This window comes from Carassius carassius, chromosome 7 (genome assembly GCF_963082965.1).
Source record: "Carassius carassius chromosome 7, fCarCar2.1, whole genome shotgun sequence".
NCBI lineage: Eukaryota > Metazoa > Chordata > Actinopteri > Cypriniformes > Cyprinidae > Carassius > Carassius carassius.
Window position 1 is genome coordinate 39,727,495 of NC_081761.1, and position 18,597 is coordinate 39,746,091.

The 18,597-nt window shown below is 39.8% G+C and overlaps 1 protein-coding gene and 1 long non-coding RNA gene across 2 annotated transcripts; both read right to left on the reverse strand.

Annotated features, from left to right (window-relative positions):
• Positions 1-6,949: 6,949 nt before the first annotated feature.
• lpar2b (lysophosphatidic acid receptor 2b) lies at positions 6,950-14,937 on the reverse strand. Its single transcript, XM_059554993.1, has 3 exons — positions 14,620-14,937; positions 13,525-13,939; positions 6,950-7,383 (listed from the first exon to the last, which is right to left on the reverse strand). Exons 1-3 carry the CDS (start codon positions 14,929-14,931, stop codon positions 7,064-7,066), a joined length of 1,047 nt encoding a protein of 348 aa, XP_059410976.1. The 5' UTR covers positions 14,932-14,937; the 3' UTR covers positions 6,950-7,063.
• Positions 14,938-14,945: 8 nt separating this feature from the next.
• LOC132144228 (uncharacterized) lies at positions 14,946-18,285 on the reverse strand. Its single transcript, XR_009434338.1, has 3 exons — positions 18,163-18,285; positions 15,594-15,845; positions 14,946-15,003 (listed from the first exon to the last, which is right to left on the reverse strand). It is a non-coding gene; the product is annotated as an uncharacterized LOC132144228 (long non-coding RNA).
• Positions 18,286-18,597: the final 312 nt, after the last annotated feature.

An 18,597-nucleotide genomic window follows, 5' to 3' on the forward strand; every position in this document is an offset into this window, starting at 1 on the left:
CACGTGTCAGGATGGGCGGAGCAAAGGAAGGAAGATAGAAAGAAAGAAAGAAAGAAAGAAAGAAAGAAAGAAATGAAAGAAAGAAAGAAAGAAAGAAAGAAAGAAAGAAAGAAAGAAAGAAAGAAAGAAAGAAAGAAAGAAAGAAAGAAAGAAAAGAAAGAAAGAAAGAAAGAAAGAAAGAAAGTTTATCAGTGAAACACACCCGAGCGCCTCGCACTCTTCCGTCCAGCAGAGGGAGCTGCTCATCCTGCTTTTCTACTTTTAACTGGTCATAAATACGTTATTTGATTATATGATTTTATTCACAGTCATTGTTTTTAACAATACGAAATAAGAAAATATTACTATTCTTTTATCACTCACGTGTTTATGTGTTGTGTTTATGATCTGTAAAGTGGCTTAGTAGTTAGTATGAACTTTATTATTTAAACATTATGCAAATTGATTTTGAATGAAACATTTCAAGTTCATACACCATTTATAGCAGTGGTCTCAAACTCAATTCCTGGAGGGCCACAGCTCTGCAGAGTTTAGCTCCAAATCACACCTGCTTGGAAGTTTCTAGTAATCCTGAAGAGCTTGATTAGCTGGATCAGGTGTGTTTGATTAGGGTTGGAGCAAAACTGTGCAGAGCTGTGGCCCTCCAGGAAGTGAGTTTGAGACAAATGATTTATAATATGTTAAAATATATGATGTCAACTTTATATTTTCCACACATTATTTATAATATCCTTTGGATGCCGTAAACCATATATAAGAGCCAGTTAATGTATCAAACATCCGTTCTTAATAAAGACAACCCTTTGAGCAGCAGCACTCACTAGAGCTGCTCGTCACTTCCTCTGGGACTCGGGAGGAGGTCCATGATGACGCTGTTGCTCGGCGACAGCAGAAGAGCATCACTGTCTGTCTCCCAGGAGACTGTTGCCTGGCAACGGGAGGAGACGGTCAGCGCCGCTCAGAGATGAGTTTTTAAGTATGAACCAATGGCTGCAGGAACAGAAACCAACCAATCAAAGGTCCTCCTGCGGGATCACACGTGGTGTGACTCCTCATCATGGCTGAACTCAGATCTGAAATATGAAAGCGTGCTAACTACTCTAATAGAGAAACTAGATTAATAACCGAGCATGGAAACCTGAACCTGACCCTGTGATAGTGAATGTGTGTCTGCTGTATTTCTAACACACACACACAGGAGGGGTTTTATATATACACATACACTCTTCAGGTCAAGCCAAACAAACTTAAAACAGACCAAATAGAAAGAACACGATGCTCTGAAGTTCATTTACACCACATAAGAAAACAAATACAACATGTTAGGGTAAATTATAACTTTACCATAAAAACTCAAAGTTATGAGATACCGAGTTATAATTCATCTTTAAAAGATTATTTTTAAAAGATTCATAATTATTGTATTTAGAGTTATGTAACTTCTAAATCACAATTGACAAATCATAATTCTATCATTTTAATTGTCATTAATTCTAATTGTGATAATTATGACAATCTGATTTCAGATGACCCACACATTAACGGCTCTCGAGTCTCTGACTGATGAACATCTCCCTCGAGCTCCTCTGAGCTGCGCGAGGACCCGCGAGGTGACGTCACATCCGCCTGGGGAACTCATTCCTTTTTTTTTATTTTATTGCAGTTGAAAGAACAACAACAAATTTGAAGCAGCAGGGGGCAAACGGACCCCATCACAAGAGGTTATGTTAGAGACACAAATTTACAAGACATATTAAAGATAAAAAAAATGTAAAGGAAAGAAAGGAACATTTAAAGATAGCTTACAATAGACTCAATAATGTTACAAGTTTGTGAAGCCTTTGAGTTCAACGGATTTGACATTCTTCAAGGAAGTAAAAAGGGACTTTATATCAGATGAAAACATTCTAAAGTTAGGTTTGCAATGGATGGCTCTGGCTTTATGTAGGTGAAATTTACCCAGAAGACAAAGCAATAAAACAATATGCTCCATATTAATGTCCTTGGAATGAAAATCTGACACAAAAATAATAGATTCTGTTAATTCTATCATTTTGTTACAGCAAGAAAAAATGAACATGGTAACTTCAGACCAAAAGGAATTGGAGAATGGGCAATGATAAAACAGATGTAAAATAGATTCTTCATCAGAGTTACAAAATGAACACATTGAAGATATATTCTCAGAAAATCTGCTCAAAAATAAATGACAAGGGTAGTATCTATGAACAATTTTGAAATGGAGTTCTTTAATTTTACTGGGGATAAATAATTTGTGAGAAAAGGTCCACAAGTTCTTTAAATCAGAGTTCGGATAACAGATCCTCCATTTAGACTGTGCTTTAGATGGGCATTCTGGAGTGCAAGAAAGAGCATTTCTAATAAAAAAGTTATTGCATTTTTTATCGAATAAATAAACACCATTAACTGCAAGTGTAGGAAATAGTTGTTTACACAGCCATAACATAAATGCACTTTAAACAAAGTTTTTAAACTGACAGGATAGTTTTAGTCACCTTATTAAAATCTCTTAGTGAGATTGTTGCACCTTTCAAAGACACAAGGAAAGAAGGTCCCCATCAGCATTAAACAAATCAGCAACAAAAAAGATATTTTGATTCACCCATTCAATGAAAAAAAGTGATTTGTTACCAGACAAAATATTTTCATTGTTCCACAGAATACACGTGTGTGGGGAGAAATTATGTTTAAAGCAATCTTCCAGGATCCTGAGGCTTGTTTATGACAATTTGACAGTTTAATAGGTAATTTACTACACTTAAAGTTACAGGTCAATAAAAATGTAAGGCCACCACAACGTTTGAAGAAACCAGGGTAACTCGTTATTAGATAAACAATTCTTGATCCAATTAATTTTGAAAGTCTGGTTAATGATATTAAAATCTAAAGCATTAAGACCACCCTCCTTATAGTTTCTTATTATAGATTTCCTTTGAACATATTCGCTCTTATTTTCCCAAATAAAGCGGAATAGCAGAGAGTTAATCATTGTAATCGTTTTTTGATCAACATAAAGGGAAAAAGCAGGATAAACTAGGCGTGAAATGCCCTCAGCCTTAGTCAGAAGGACTCTCCCATACATTGTCAAGTCTCTCTGCAGCCAGCATCATAAAATCTTTTTAATGTTAATATCTAACCTTGTCTGAAGGAGCTCATTCCCGTCTCCACCCGGTAATTAGGGACTTGGTGCATCATTTAGTGACTGTTCAGAGGTGTAGAGTTTGACTCATCTGAATGATACACCTGTATTAACACCGACACAGTATCTGAAACAGTTCACTCCTAAACACAAGAGTCTGGACAACTAGACCAGTGGTTCCCAAACTTTTCCATTCCACGACCCACCTAGACAAGTGTAATATATTTCACGACCCACCAAAATATTAAAAAAAAAAAAAAAACAACGAGTGAAATTACTTTAAACCTAATCTTACTTAAAATTTTTATGACAGAAATTAAGTATTTAAGAAAAATAACCATTTTATTTTAGAGTACAACTGAAAATTTCACTACAAATTTACAAGTTTTAATTTTTGTTTACTGGCGTTAAAATATGTAGTGTCCATAAAAACGTGAAGCAGGCTCACTCCAGTGAAGTGTGATCTGCGCTGCTGTGTTTTGTTGCATTCATGATCCTTCCGTGTGTGTCGGCGAGAACGGAGCACAATCCAACACTTTTTTAGAAAAGCATAAGAAGCAAAGCAGAACTATCTAAAACAGTTTGGAGATTAAAATAATTGTGAAATAGGTAAAAAAAGACCGATTGAACCTTTTAATGACATTGCTCTGAGACCTTCAAAACACGCAACGCACACGGACTTAATTGCAATTTGAAAATCACACTAAGGATATTGCAGTTCATTATTAATGTTGGTGGGCTATATCGTTGTGATGAGTGGGTTCCCAGTTCCCGCCTCCTTCTTCCTGTGATTGTGAAGATTTTAATGTTTTACACTGGTGCCGAAGCCAGGGAGGAAGGAGGGGCGCGCTGCCGAAGATCCTTCGCCGCTGGGGTGAATCCGCAGTGCCATCGAGCAGGGCGAAGGAGTCTGCCGCCGAGGGTGCTCGATGTGGTGGGCTGGAGTGAGTTGCCGGGGGGGGGGGGGGGGCGAACTCACTCCAGCCCACCGCCTCGATGACTCCTTCGTGGAAAGAGGTGGGAACCGGCGGACAATCAAACAAAGTTTTAATAACCAAATAAACACAAAACAGCGCGACAGCCCCTCTCGGATGACTGCCGTGCACAAATAAAAAACAAACACAAAATAAAACCCAGGCCTGGTCCTCTCTCGTCCTTCACTGTCATCGCTCCTCTTTTGTATCTTTCCGATCTCCTCCGTGGTTCTTGAGACCGGTGAGTGTTGCTCATTTCCCAATCACTCCACCGGCCTAGCTCTGTTCCCATGGCACTAGGCCCCGCCCCACTCGTCACATTCGTGCAGCCCTAGACTGAACTGTGTTAGTGTCTGTGTGTCATTGAAACGCAAAATTAGCTGCAGCCAAGTGACTTTGTGCGACCCACCTTGTTCCATTCCGTGACCCACGAGTGGGTCGCGACCCACAGTTTGAAAACCCCTGAACTAGACCACTCCGAAGGGGTTAAACACGGGTTGTGAGGACGACAATATTTCTCTGAGACACAACTATTTTAAAAAATAAATCTAAAGATTGAGAAAATCATCTTTAAAGTTGTTCACATGAAGTTCTTAGCAATGCATATTACTCATCAAAATGAAGCACTTACTGTAGAAAATGTATCGAATATCTTCATTGAACATGATCTTTACTTGATATCCTAACGAGTTTTGGTATAAAAGAGAAATGTCTAATCTTATTTTGGATTTCTACAAATACTCCTGTGCTTCAGGGTCACGAATAACCACCAACCACTGAAGAAGCACAGGTGCTCCAGGGACACGCAATCTTAATAAACAGAATTAATTCATTAAATATGTTTAGTGGATTGCACAGTTGTGATTTCTTCACGTCCGGTTGAGCGGTGACATGACCTAGCCACAAAACTTCAACTAATCCGACCAGATCACACTATTACACACCGGAAGAGATGCAGATCACACTATTACACACCGGAAGAGATGCAGATCACACTATTACACACCGGAAGAGATGCAGATGTGGTTCAGCGTGGCCTCGATCATGAACACATCAGCAGAAACACAACCACTGACACAGTTTAACCAAGAGCAATACCTACACAGCGATTTACTTCATTTTAATACTCATCTGCATGTTGCTTTTTGTTGTGTTTGCCAAAATGCCGACTGAAACATTAAAACATTAAATGTTTGTTCAGACATCAGTCATGAGTTATCAAGTAAAACACACAAAAAAACATGCATGAACTCCACCAGTAAGACTTTAATTAAATAAAATGCTATTTACAACAAACTCATTCACAGCTGCAGCTCACACCATCTACAAACACTCAAGAGTGAGTGACAGCTCCTTCAGCCAATCAGCACGCAGCCCGTGGTCAGCAGGCGGAGTCAGCTCTCGGTGTCCTTCAGCTCGAGCCGTCCTCCGTTCCTCTGCACACCGTCCCCGTCCCCATCACGAGCCTGAGACACACACAGCTGAGAAACACTTCCCGTCCTCAACACACACAGCAGACGCACAGAAGCAGCTTCATCAAGCACCTTTATTCATCAGCAGTGAAAGGGTGGTGAAATCATGTACATCAGACGGACACTTGAGCACCTGTTTGATTATAACCAGCACATCTATAAACCAATCACAATCATGGACCACCAATCAGAATAAAAGATCTGTGTGTGCATCTCCAACCACAGAATCATCATCATCATCATCTTCATCTGAAACTCACATTACACACAGCGGAGATCTGAAATCATGAGAGATCTCAGAGACTTGAGCACAAATCACAGGAATAAACTCTTACAATACAAAAGATAAAAGCTTTAAAAAAGACCCTTTATAAAAACCAGGGATAATTTTATTGTTAATGCAGGAACCAGGTGAAGAGAGCACCACCAGAGGACCTCAATCAAGACCACATGCGTGTGTGTGTGTGTGTGTGTGTGAGAGAGAGAGAGCGGATGCTCGCGTGCAAGGCTTTATGCCTTCACCACTGTGACCTGTAAATATTGATATGATTAGTGCACAAACATCTGTCGGCCAGAAACATGACCGCAGTATTACAGAGAAGTTAGATGAACATTCACAAGCTTGCACGTCACTCTCACACACACACACACACACACGAACTGGTGGTTTAAAGAGAACCACATCATCATCAGCCGTGCAGGATGTGTGAATCCTCAGCTTCACTGCGTGGAGTGTGTGTGTGTGTGTGTGTTAGCGACGGATGGAGGACCTCCGAGAGAATTAGGCTGAGATGTTCCAGACGCAGTGGTTATGAATCTGATTGAGGATTTAAATACAAGTGAATCTACATACAACCCACGAGTCCTGCAGCACAAGCCTTCTCTGCTGCGCAACACACGAGAGAGCAGCTATTACACACACACACACACACACACACAATACATGCTGGAGCAGGTCACGAAGCAGCTGGGACGGACACACACTGCTGCAACACGGTTTACCTCTCTGCAGGCATGACCGCTTCAGTTAGTTAGACACTACATCTACACAGCCAGGCCATGCCAGAGAACGAGAGGACTTTCATCCAGACGGCCTAGTTCATGTCAGTTAGCTTCAATTTGTGTAAAGGTCATGGAAGCTTCTTTATATATATATATATATATGTGTGTGTGAGATTTTATAATTTTTTGTTAGTTTACATCTCAATATTTTTACTCCTCAGAATTCAATCACACAAATTCCTTGGAATTCTCTTTTCCTCGGAATTCTGAGTTTACATCTCACAATTTTTTTTAATTTACATATTGGATTCCTGGCATTTTTCCTCAGAATTCTGAAATGGAGAAGCAATGCTAAAATGACACTTTGCTATAAAACTGCACAGACAGACAAACACTGCGGCTCATGTTTGACAGCTAGACTGTGATATGTGATGGCAGGAGCACAGAGTTCAGCTTTAGCGTGTGCTCGAGCGATGGTTTGCTGCTGGCGCGCTGGTCCCGTCGCTCTCCGAGAGTACCTCTTGCTCCAGGGTGTTGAAGCGGACGCCCGACTGCCCGTCCTTCTGCTGCCACCCCACACACGGGGAGCACAGGAGGCGTTTGAAGGTGTCCCGCATGTCCTTGTCCCGGTAGGAGTAGATGATGGGGTTCATGAAGGAGTTGCACTCGGCCAGCACCAGGAAGAACTTCTCGTAGGTCATGACATTGCAGGATTTACACAAACCGTCCAGGAGCAGCAGCACCAGCCCCGGCGTCCAGCACACCACGAAACATCCTGCAGGACACAAGACCATCACACCCTCACTAACACACAACTGACAACAGCTGAAACAGCGCTTAAAACAACTACGACTGCACTCGTCTGACAGGACGAGCTCACTTCAGTGACAATAACTCTAGCGATAACTATAATAAATAGGTCTGGGTATCGATTCAGATGTTCCAGATCGATTCGATTTAGATTCACAAGCTATAATCGATTCTCGATTCAAGTCAAAGAATATAGATTTAATACAAATACTATAAAAAAGAACAGTGAACATAAGTTTACTATTGGGTACTTAATAAAAATAAATGAAGAGCCACAAACCTGTATATTAAACTCTTTTATTTTAGATACACTTGGGTACATTAAAACAGAACCCATCTCTAATTTTCAAATGCATACAATTATGTTAAATAAATACAAGTTTGATGCAAGAAGAAAAATGCTTTGTTCTTGTCCACAACACTATCGTCGTCGTCGTCTTGCTCACGAAATCTAAAATGCTTCCATACCTCACCTGAAACCCTTTAAATCAGTGGTTCTCAACTCTTTTTTGTACAAGTACAAGTCTTCTTCCATGTACAAGTCTCGCGGGCCGCACGCATAATTTAAACATTACGTCACCAATACAAACCAACCTGATTTATAATAATATAGCCTAAATATGATATCTAATCGATTAGATTCATTGAAATAAATAATTCTACTCCTCATAAATAAAACACCTGATGCTGTCGGGAGCGGAACAATTTGTGAAATTCGGCTCGATGTAGTAACAGCACAAAGAAGTTAGTGTTACACTTTCCGCATGAACGATCCGGACGCAGACCTGCAACAAACATGTGAACAAACAATTGCCCAGAATTATTGCATATCGCTGTCTTTATATTATTCATTTACGGATTGCACAGGTTCATTTTTACGTCACGCACACCTTCCTAGCGGCCCATAGCGGACTCGCGGACGCAGAAAGTACAAGAGGCTTTAAGATGCAGTCTGTAAGACGCGCACGGGAGCATGACCTGACGCGCGACATTGCAGAAAATATGCGTTCACAAATGTAGCCTGTTGATCCAAATATAGAAAGCACTTTCGAATTTAATAATATGAGGTTCTCTCCAGAGATGTTTTGCCACATTTCTTCAATTAAGGATTGTTGCGTAGTATATGGTGTTTCCATTTGCTTGAACTTCTTCAAGTGAGTTGCGGGGCAAACCGAAATTCCTCCTTCACTACTGGTACTGCGACTATTCTTTTTTGCATGTGTTCATCGCTGGCATTCTCCACATTACTTTTTTTCTCCCTTTTACCGAACTAATGGCTGTTGATGACTATTTGAATTGAATTCTGCCAAAGTGCGCAATTGTATGTGTTCATAATGTTATGTGGGTAAGTCTGCTCATGTCTAAAAATAATTTATGAAAAACAAAATAATTTCACATAAAAACGTTAGGCTATAGCTTATATTTCTTTAGTAGCCTACATTTTATTCAATTAATGTAAAAAATAAAATTAATTGTAAAACAAAGTTTTTTGTGTGTGTTTGTGTGTTCAGCATATGGTGGGCAGCATTTGAATTCGTGACGGGCCGCGGGTTGAGAACCACTGCTTTAAAGTGAATGAATGAATGACAGGTTCGTTGGTACCCTCACACAAGGCACATAAGAGGGTGACATCTAGTGGAGAAGATTTGTATTTAGATTAACGCTAATCTTACGTTCAATGTCTGCGGAAATAAATATGGGAAAAAATCGATTCATGGCCTTTGAGAATCGATTTTGAATCGACCATTTTAAAAAAACGATTAATCGAAAAACCAATTTTTTTTAACCAGCCCTAATAATAAATGTAGTGACAACTGAAAAAATTACCAATAATTACAAGTCTAGAGCAATAACTATAATGTTAATTATCATGACTAACTATGAGGAGTAACTATATCTATAACATTTATACAAATAACTAACTAAAACTATAACAATAACTGTAACGTTAACTATAATGTAACTAACTATAATAATAACTGTAATAACTATAGTGATATAGTGTACCGATATCTATAGCATAACAGTGGGGGTGGTGTTAGCGCAGTGGATAAGACATGCCTTTGGTGTGAGAGACCCGGGTTCGAATCCACTGTGTCTCACCAATGTGTCCCTGAGAGCACATTGTAACTATGTGCTCCCTGAGCAAGACACTTAACCCCTAGTTGCTCTGACATATATAGCAATTGTAAGTTGCTTTGGAAAAAAACGTCAGCTAAATGAATAAATGTAAATGTAACTGTACCAATAACTATAATGATAGCTGTACCAATAACTATAGAAAGTGAAAGTGACGTGACATTCAGCCAAGTATGGTGACCTATACTCCGAATTCGTGCTCTGCATTTAACCCATCCAAAGTGCACACACACAGCAGTGAACACACACACACACACACACACACACACTGTGAGCACACACCTGGAGCAGTGGGCAGCCATTTATGCTGTTAACTATAGTGATAACTCTACCGATAACTATAGCGATAACTGTACTGATAACTATAGCATAACTGTACCAATAACTATAGCCTAACTGTAATAACTAATAACTATAGTGATAACTGTACCGATAACTAAAGTGATAACTGTACCGATAACTATAGCGATAACTGTACCGATAACTATAGTGATAACTGTACCGATAACTATAGCGATAACTGTACCGATAACTATAGCATAACTGTAATAACTGTAATAACTATAGTGATAACTGTACCGATAACTATAGCAATAACTGTAATAACTAATAACTATAGTGATAACTGTACCAATAATTATAGCATAACTATAATGTAACTAACTATAATAATAACTGTAATAACTATAGTGATAACTGTACCGATAACTATAGCGATAACTGTACCGATAACTATAGCGATAACTGTACCGATAACTGTACAGATAACTATAGCGATAACTGTACCGATAACTATAGCGATAACTGTACAGATAACTATAGCGATAACTGTACCGATAACTATAGCGATAACTGTACCGATAACTATAGCATAACTGTAATAACTATAGTGATAACTGTACCGATAACTATAGCAATAACTGTAATAATAACTGTAATAACTATAGTGATAACTGTACCAATAATTATAGCATAACTATAATGTAACTATAATAAAACTGTAATAACTATAGTGATAACTGTACCGATAACTATAGCGACAACTGTACCGAAAACTATAGTGATAACTGTACCGATAACTATAGCGATAACTGTACCGATAACTATAGTGATAACTGTACCGATAACTATAGCGATAACTGTACAGATAACTATAGCGATAACTGTACCGATAACTATAGCGATAACTGTACCGATAACTATAGCATAACTGTAATAACTGTAATAACTATAGTGATAACTGTACCGATAACTATAGCAATAACTGTAATAATAACTGTAATAACTATAGTGATAACTGTACCAATAATTATAGCATAACTATAATGTAACTAACTATAATAACAACTGTAATAACTATAGTTGTAATGAGAACCATAACAGCAATAACTATAAAAATAACTTTTACAAAAACTATAACAAGAACAATAATTGTAACTACAATGATAACTATAACCGCTTTATTGCTGTGAACAAGTCTTTGAGCAGGTTTTAATTACCAAGTCAGCAATTGTAATGACGGTCATTAATTACTTCATGACAGGAAGTTAGAATAAAAATCAAGAGCTCTGATTGGCTGTGAATATCCACATGACAAATGCCTTTTGTTCATCTTTTGTAAGATGTTTTGCATCTGCCAAATGCAGAAATGTAAACTAATGTTTTTGCGAAGTTCGTTTAAACAAATAATGTGAATGAGACACAGTATTTCTGCAGTTCAGTTTGGTGCTGCTCCCTTTTCATTTGTAGGAGTGACACTAATTATGTGACTCGGAAAAAGGGTGTGCGATTAAACTGAAGGACAAACCTTACTTCTGTCTGTTTCGCGTTATTGCAAGAAATCTTAATGTTATCAGGCCGTTCTACTCTAAGCGAAATTTGTTGTTGATTAAAGTCAGTAATGCTCTGCTGATAGTTAATGGTAAAAACCAGCTGGCGGTTCCAGATGCATGTTCAGGAAGTGTCTTAAGCGCATATGTTTTTATGGGGTATTTTCACATAGCAACAGCTTCCAGGAATGTTGTCAGATTGTGTGGAGATTCCTGTGTGTGAGGGCGAGCAGGCGTGATGTGCGTGGCTCTGTCAGAACATGCACTCGCCTCTCTGTCTCTACAGAAAGAAAAGCGAAGCGGAGATAGCAAAAACACGCAGGACTGGTCAGACGAGTCCAGACAGGCCTTCCTCCTACGCCTGTTTCTGTTTCAACGCTCAGCTGCTGCGTGCTATACGGGAGTTTACTCGACACATTCAGCCTTTCTGAACACATTCAGATCACCACTGTTCCTACATTTATAACATCAAGTCCTGAGACACAATAACACGATACAACACGCAAAAGACTAATTATATCATCAGAGTTGTGATGTAGACGTCTGAATTAAAAGTGATGACACAAACGGACAAGACAGATAGCGGTGAATATAATAACTCCAGCATAACTGTAATGATAACTAGTAGGGCCGTGCGATATTGGGGGAAAAAAACAAGATATGCAATATCTTGTTAAATATGATATTCAATATTGCTTAAAGTGTGAAAAATGTAAACTATATTTTAAAATATTTCACAAATTGGAATTTGTTTCTTTCTTAGAAAGCGACCAGCAGTGTTTTAGCAGAACATAAAACGTAATGTCACAAATGCTGTGTGTATGTTCCTGTGGCTCTGCGGTAGACCACTGTGTTAGCAGCACAAAAGGTTGTGGGTTCAATTCCCAGAGAACACACATACTGGTATAAATAAATGTATAATGCACTGTAAGTCACTTAAGAAAAACGTCTTCTAAAAAGCATAAATGTAAATCAGAAAGTGTAATCATTTTCAACATCAGTGTGAACATACAAAAAATAATAACAGTAATTTTATATCATTGTGACTTTGCTTTCATACACTTTGAGTACTTCGTCAGTAAGAAAAAAGAAATGTATAGATAAAAAATAAAAATTGAACAAAGATGTGAAAGTGCACCATCCAAGCTTACATTTGTATCATTCATGAATGAACACATTTTGTAACATGATATTGATGTTTCACAGTAATGCAATGCCTGATTTTAAATCGGTTTTCAAAGGATGAATTGAGATTTTTCAATTGATATATAATTTCTGATGATTTCTAAAGTGTGATAGAAAAAAAAGGCAAAGAAGACAATTTTTGGTGACAGCTGATTTGTTGTTTGACTAGCATTAGTGACACATTCAGTAGCATGTGTTTATAGGCTGCTGTCCCTTTAAATCCGACTGCACAGATCCAGTATAATGATACACACACGATTTCTTTTTATTTAAAACGCAACAGAGTGCATTTACGAGAATGACCGTCGAAACTGATACTACTGACATAACTCTGTGTATGTGTCTGTTCCAACATGAGGAGGAGATGCGAAAGACGAATCAACTGTGTGTTCGGGCGATGTCTGAAACACATCTGTGTGTTTGTGTGTGCACGGCGAGAAGCAGCTTGTGTGCACTTCACGTGTGAATCAGACGGCAAAGAGTGGTTTTAAGCAACTTATTGCACTTAACTCTTTTTAACGTCAAGCACTATTTGCGTCGAACTAAAACTCTGACCTTTTGCAAAGCTCCAAAAAAAAGGATTAAGATTATTGATTTATTTCTATTTTAACATTTCAATCATGACCGGGGAACCAAAGTAAGCTCGACAGTGCCGTAATGCACAATAAAGACTGTTTGAAACTCTTGTCCACTAAAACTTAGATGGACATCGTCTCAATTTAATATGCAAACAACAAAAGATGTGATCGCAAAACAATCAGGAAAAAAGGCATTGAAAATGCAGATGTTTAGGTTATAACATGTATAGGACTAGCTGCGCTGTTGATTCAGCGGTTCTCTTAGAGCGATGATTAAAACTTTATGGTTATAGTTACTGGTGTGAACGACTCTTTGAGCGGTTTAAACCACTAAATCAGAAACTCGTAGTGATGGTCATTATTAATGAGTCCTACCCAGGATCATGACGACGGTCTTCATCAGGTTGACCACCGTCTCCTTGTGCTTGACCTGTGAGGTGTGCTGGCTCATGCGGCGGCTCTTGTGGCGCACGTAGACGAAGATGCGCGTGTAGACGGCCAGCATGACGGTGAAGGACAGCAGGTTGAGCACGGCCCAGAACACCAGGTAGCTGCGGCTGTAGAGCGGAGCCATGTTGGAGCACTGCTGGACGTCACAGAGGCAGTTCCAGCCCATGGAGGGCACCAGACCCAGCACGATGGCGATGAGCCAGATGCCCACGATCAGCAGCACCACCCGGTGGTTGGTCATCTTACTGTGCAGCTGCATGGTGAAGATGGTCTGGTGGCGCTCCAGCGCGATGGCCATCAGATTAATGACCGACGCCGTCAGACTGGTGTCGATCAAACCCTGAGACACAAGAGCAGTGTTCACACGTCAGGCACTACTCGCCCAACACCACTCTCTAAGCCCCGCCCCCTCGGCACACAAGGAATTCTGGGAATATTCACCGTAAACTATAAGATGCCGTTCTATTTCACTTCCAAACAAAATGTATATTCATGTACATTTAATAGTATTTTAGTGTAAAATTACATAAAATGTAAGGTTAGATTTATTAGACATGATTATGGAGCAAGACTGCAGGTCTTCTCTCGGAATTCCTTACAGGAAACAGGAAGTGCATCACATCCCGTTGATCAACCAGCTCTCTGGTTTCATACAGACTTTAAATGCATTCAACCCAGGAATACTCTAATAAATAAGCACACTTCCTCTCATAATGTGTATAAATTAATTCTTTTTTTTACAATTTTATCAATCTTTTTAAATGTACTACAATCAAATACAAGAATTCCTTTTTATTTAATTTTTTTTTCCCCCAAGTTAAACAAACTTTTATTTTGGCATGTCTTGCTTTATACTGCAGTTAAACTTGGGAATATATCTAAATAATTTCATCAATGCATTTTTAACAATAAAAAAAATAATAATAAAGCACAAGGCTTCCTTTAAAACTAATCCTGCGTTTTTGATTTACTTCGTCAATCCCAGTTTCCACTGCAGCGCAGTCACGGCCGAGCGCTCACCTGCCGCAGGAACCACTGCTGGACGGACAGCTTGATGGTCCAGGGGCCCGTGTGGAACATCAGGTACATGTAGGAGACGCCTGCGAACAGGTCGGCCGCCGCCAGGTTCCCCAGCAGGTAGTAGATGGGGTAGTGGAACCTGCGGTTCATGAAGATGGCCAGCATGACCAGGATGTTGGTGAAGATGACGAAGGCGCAGACGAACAGTCCCAGAGACACCACCACCACGTCTTTGGTGTGCCACTGTTCGCTGATGTTCTTCTTGCTGTGGTTGTAGAAGAAGCTCACGTTCTCGTGATCGTAGCAGACCATTGTGACGATTGGATGGGACTTCACGGGTCAGAGGTCATTCATGAAGCCGGTCTGTCTGAAGAACCAGATCTACTGACAGAGGGAACACGAGGAGAACATTAGAGACACCACACACGCACAAAACCACCAGGAAAGACATCAACTCCAATCTGCACAGAGAAAACAACAGTGTTTCATGAGCGCTTGGATCGGTGACAGTGATGATGATTTACATTTATGCATTATTATTTAAATCAGTGCAATTAATGCTGAAATGGGCCTCAATCTCTTCTTTCATCTTTTAGAATAAGCTTTTTAATCGCAGTTTATTAAAGTGTCCATTTCTCTTTCTTCAAAAAATAAATAAACACCTAAACCATGCTTTATTAGCAAATATGTATTTTATTATTACTATTTTGTAGTGATTTATAATCTGCATAAAGACCAGGAACATGTTTTATGAACATTAGGCTTTTCTACATTATTTTAAATGACAAATAAGCAATTTTTCAATGTAAATAACAGGCACTGATGTTTCCCTTACATTAATGAGAAAGAGATGGTCTTTATAACAGTAATGAGAACGAGGCAAAAAACTAAACAAAACGAAACGTCTGTTGTTCACGAAAATAAAGAAAATAGTGTTTTCTGAAGCAAAAATCGAAAAGTTATATACAACCTACTTTATGTTCTCACTGCCAGTTTGTTGAGATTGACCTGAGAGCTGGTTAAACTGCACACAAGTGTCTCGTCAGACTGAAGAGATCACACACTGACCAGAGAAACCTGACCTCCACACCTCCCACTGAGAGGAGCTCGACCAATCACAGCCCGCCTCTCGCCTCAGCCGCCTGATGATTGGACGCCGCAGCTGGAGGATTCCAGTAACTCTGTTATCACCTCAAAAACCTCAGATTCACCCCCACAAGTACAAACTGCTGAAGAGAGACACGATCTGTCACCACACGCTCAGAAACGACCGCTACCAACACACACCATCACAAACTCAGATATAGCTCAGCCTGGCTTTCCTGAGAACACACACACACACACACACCAGAAGTCCTTACATCTGCAGAGAGTTTAGAGGATGCTTCATTACCATAAAACCAAGAGAAAATTCCATTACAAAGAGCAGATACAGAAATGAGAATAAGATTTGCTCTAATAGCATCTTAAAACAGCTCTCTCTGTGTGTGTGTGTGTGTGTGTGTGTGTGTGTGTGTGTGCATGTGTGAGAGAGAGAGAGAGAGAGATAAAGAGTTTGTGTGTGTGTGTGTGTGTGTGTGTGTGCATATGTGTGTATACAGTCAACTGACCGTCACAACCCTCTTATGAACTTAAACCTGTTATTAGAGAATCAGACACACCCTCGCTCTCACTGTCTGTGAACACACACACACACACACACTCACTCAGGAACTGGAGTGTGAGGTCAAACCCACAAACACTTCATACATGAGACACAGCAGACAACTGAGTCTGTGATTCCAGCAGTGACAGAGAAGTGAAGAAACACACCGTCAGATATCAGATCTGCTCCAGACACACTCACACACACACACACACTCACACACACACACAGAGAGAGAGAGAGAGAGACTCAGAGAGAGAGAGAGAGAGAGAGAGACTCAGAGAGAGAGAGAGAGAGAGAGAGAGAGACTCAGAGAGAGAGAGAGAGAGACTCAGAGAGAGAGAGAGAGAGAGAGAGACTCAGAGAGAGAGAGAGAGAGAGACTCAGAGAGAGAGAGAGAGAGAGAGAGACTCAGAGAGAGAGAGAGAGAGAGAGACTCAGAGAGAGAGAGAGAGACTCAGAGAGAGAGAGAGAGAGAGAGAGACTCAGAGAGAGAGAGAGAGAGAGAGAGAGACTCAGAGAGAGAGAGAGAGAGAGACTCAGAGAGAGAGAGAGAGAGAGACTCAGAGAGAGACTCAGAGAGAGAGAGAGAGAGAGAGAGAGAGACACACACACATCATCTGCTTCCATCTCAGTCTTTCACTTCCTCTTTAGAAATCTCTTTACTGTAGTATTCTCTCTCTGGTTTTGGAAATGTGATGACTCTTGAAGTTTCTCACAGATAAAAAGGAATCTGTCAGGACTTCATGTTCAGATTTATGCTGAATTTATTATAATACTAACATGTGAAAAACAAGACCCCATTAAATCAAAGACTAATGCTGTTTGTCTGATCACTTTTGCCGGGTATATTATGAAAGATTTATCCAGGCATGTTATTATTTATGAGCATATTATAATAAATACTGCAGCATTCCAAGAAAAATAAGAATATTGATTTCATAACGACCTTAAGACAAGATAGTACAGTGACATATAGTCAAATCTGATCTAGACCTCACTATACAGACAGATTTTTTTTATACCAAGTTTTTAGGAGTTGAATGTTGTATTAATCAGTGTGAATAATATTTCCATTTTTCAGTATAGAGAATATCGCAGTGATATTAAAGCAGCAGTAACAGAGCTGCTATCTAATATCACTGCTGCTGCTGTATGTTCTTTACTGACAGATATAGAAACTGATTTCTGAGCGCGATGCTAACGGTCTGATCAGATTCAATGATTTATGCTAAGCTAAGCTAAAGCATTACAGTCAGACCGAATGTATTGTAGATCAGCTGAATGGATTCAGTAACAGTAACTCAACAGTTTAACTCCATGGGAGCTGGAAGATGAGCCTAGTATTCCCAAACAAGTGGAGTGTTCCTTCATAATGTGTATGCTGTGTGTTTTCTCTTCTCCTGTCTGACAGAAAACATGTTATGGAAGAACAATAGCTCAAACTCTCCAAACGGACCGGTGCAGGAAAACGCGCTGGCTGTGCCTCTCCACGGAGATTATGGGGTTAATTTAAGCGATAAAATAAAAACAACTCTGAGCAGCAATAACAATATCTCTATAATTTTAAATATTAATGTGTTGGTGAAATGGCAAACAAACACTCGCCATTCATATATTCACACATTTCACCTATTAACACGCGCGCGCGCCCTTTCTCTCTCTCACACACACACACACTCTCTCTCTTTCTCTCTCTCTCTCTCACACACACACACACACACACACACACACACACACACACACACACACACACACACACACACACTTACTTACTTACTTTAGTTAATACTCGAATGAATTTTCTGATTAGAGCTCATAGTCATAGATGCGCTGAAACTCTCTGAGCCGCACAAAAGCTGCTGAAAGTGAGGGAGAGGTTCGGAGCTCCACGGTACTCACGGTGTCCTCGCGCCGCTCCGCCGCTCGTGATCAGTTCAGTCCGGTCGGTTCGGACCGAGGCTCATGTCTCTGCTCAGCTCGTGCTCTCCTCGGGCACGCGCACTCACTTACTCACCTGTATGCGGATGCTGTGGAAGGGGGCGGGGACTATGGGGACGCGGCTGATTGGTTTGCGGGTGATGTGATTGACCAATGAGAAACGCCGAATATTTAGAACTTTGGCTTCTGCTAAAAACTTGTGCTCAAAAACCTTTAAAACGTGAAGACTTGAGCTCATCGCTATGGTGTTTTGCACATATTCACACATTTTGGTTTGACATTTTTTCGTTTGTTTAAAATACCCCAAAACCTGCAGCAGAACACATGTGGAAGTTTTATAATTTTTTATTCTATTACAGTTTTTTTCGATTGCTAAACGACATTGAGCACAA

Bases quoted from the DNA above. Each gene is read 5' to 3' on its own strand.
- lpar2b (XM_059554993.1), bottom strand. From the start codon at position 14,931: ATGGTCTGCTACGATCACGAGAACGTGAGCTTCTTCTACAACCACAGC. The intron at 13,940-14,619 runs GTGAGCGCTCGG...CTTGTGTCTCAG, and splicing joins AGCAGTGGTTCCTGCGGCAG to GGTTTGATCGACACCAGTCT. The intron at 7,384-13,524 runs GTAGGACTCATT...TGTGTCCTGCAG, and splicing joins GACCGTCGTCATGATCCTGG to GATGTTTCGTGGTGTGCTGG.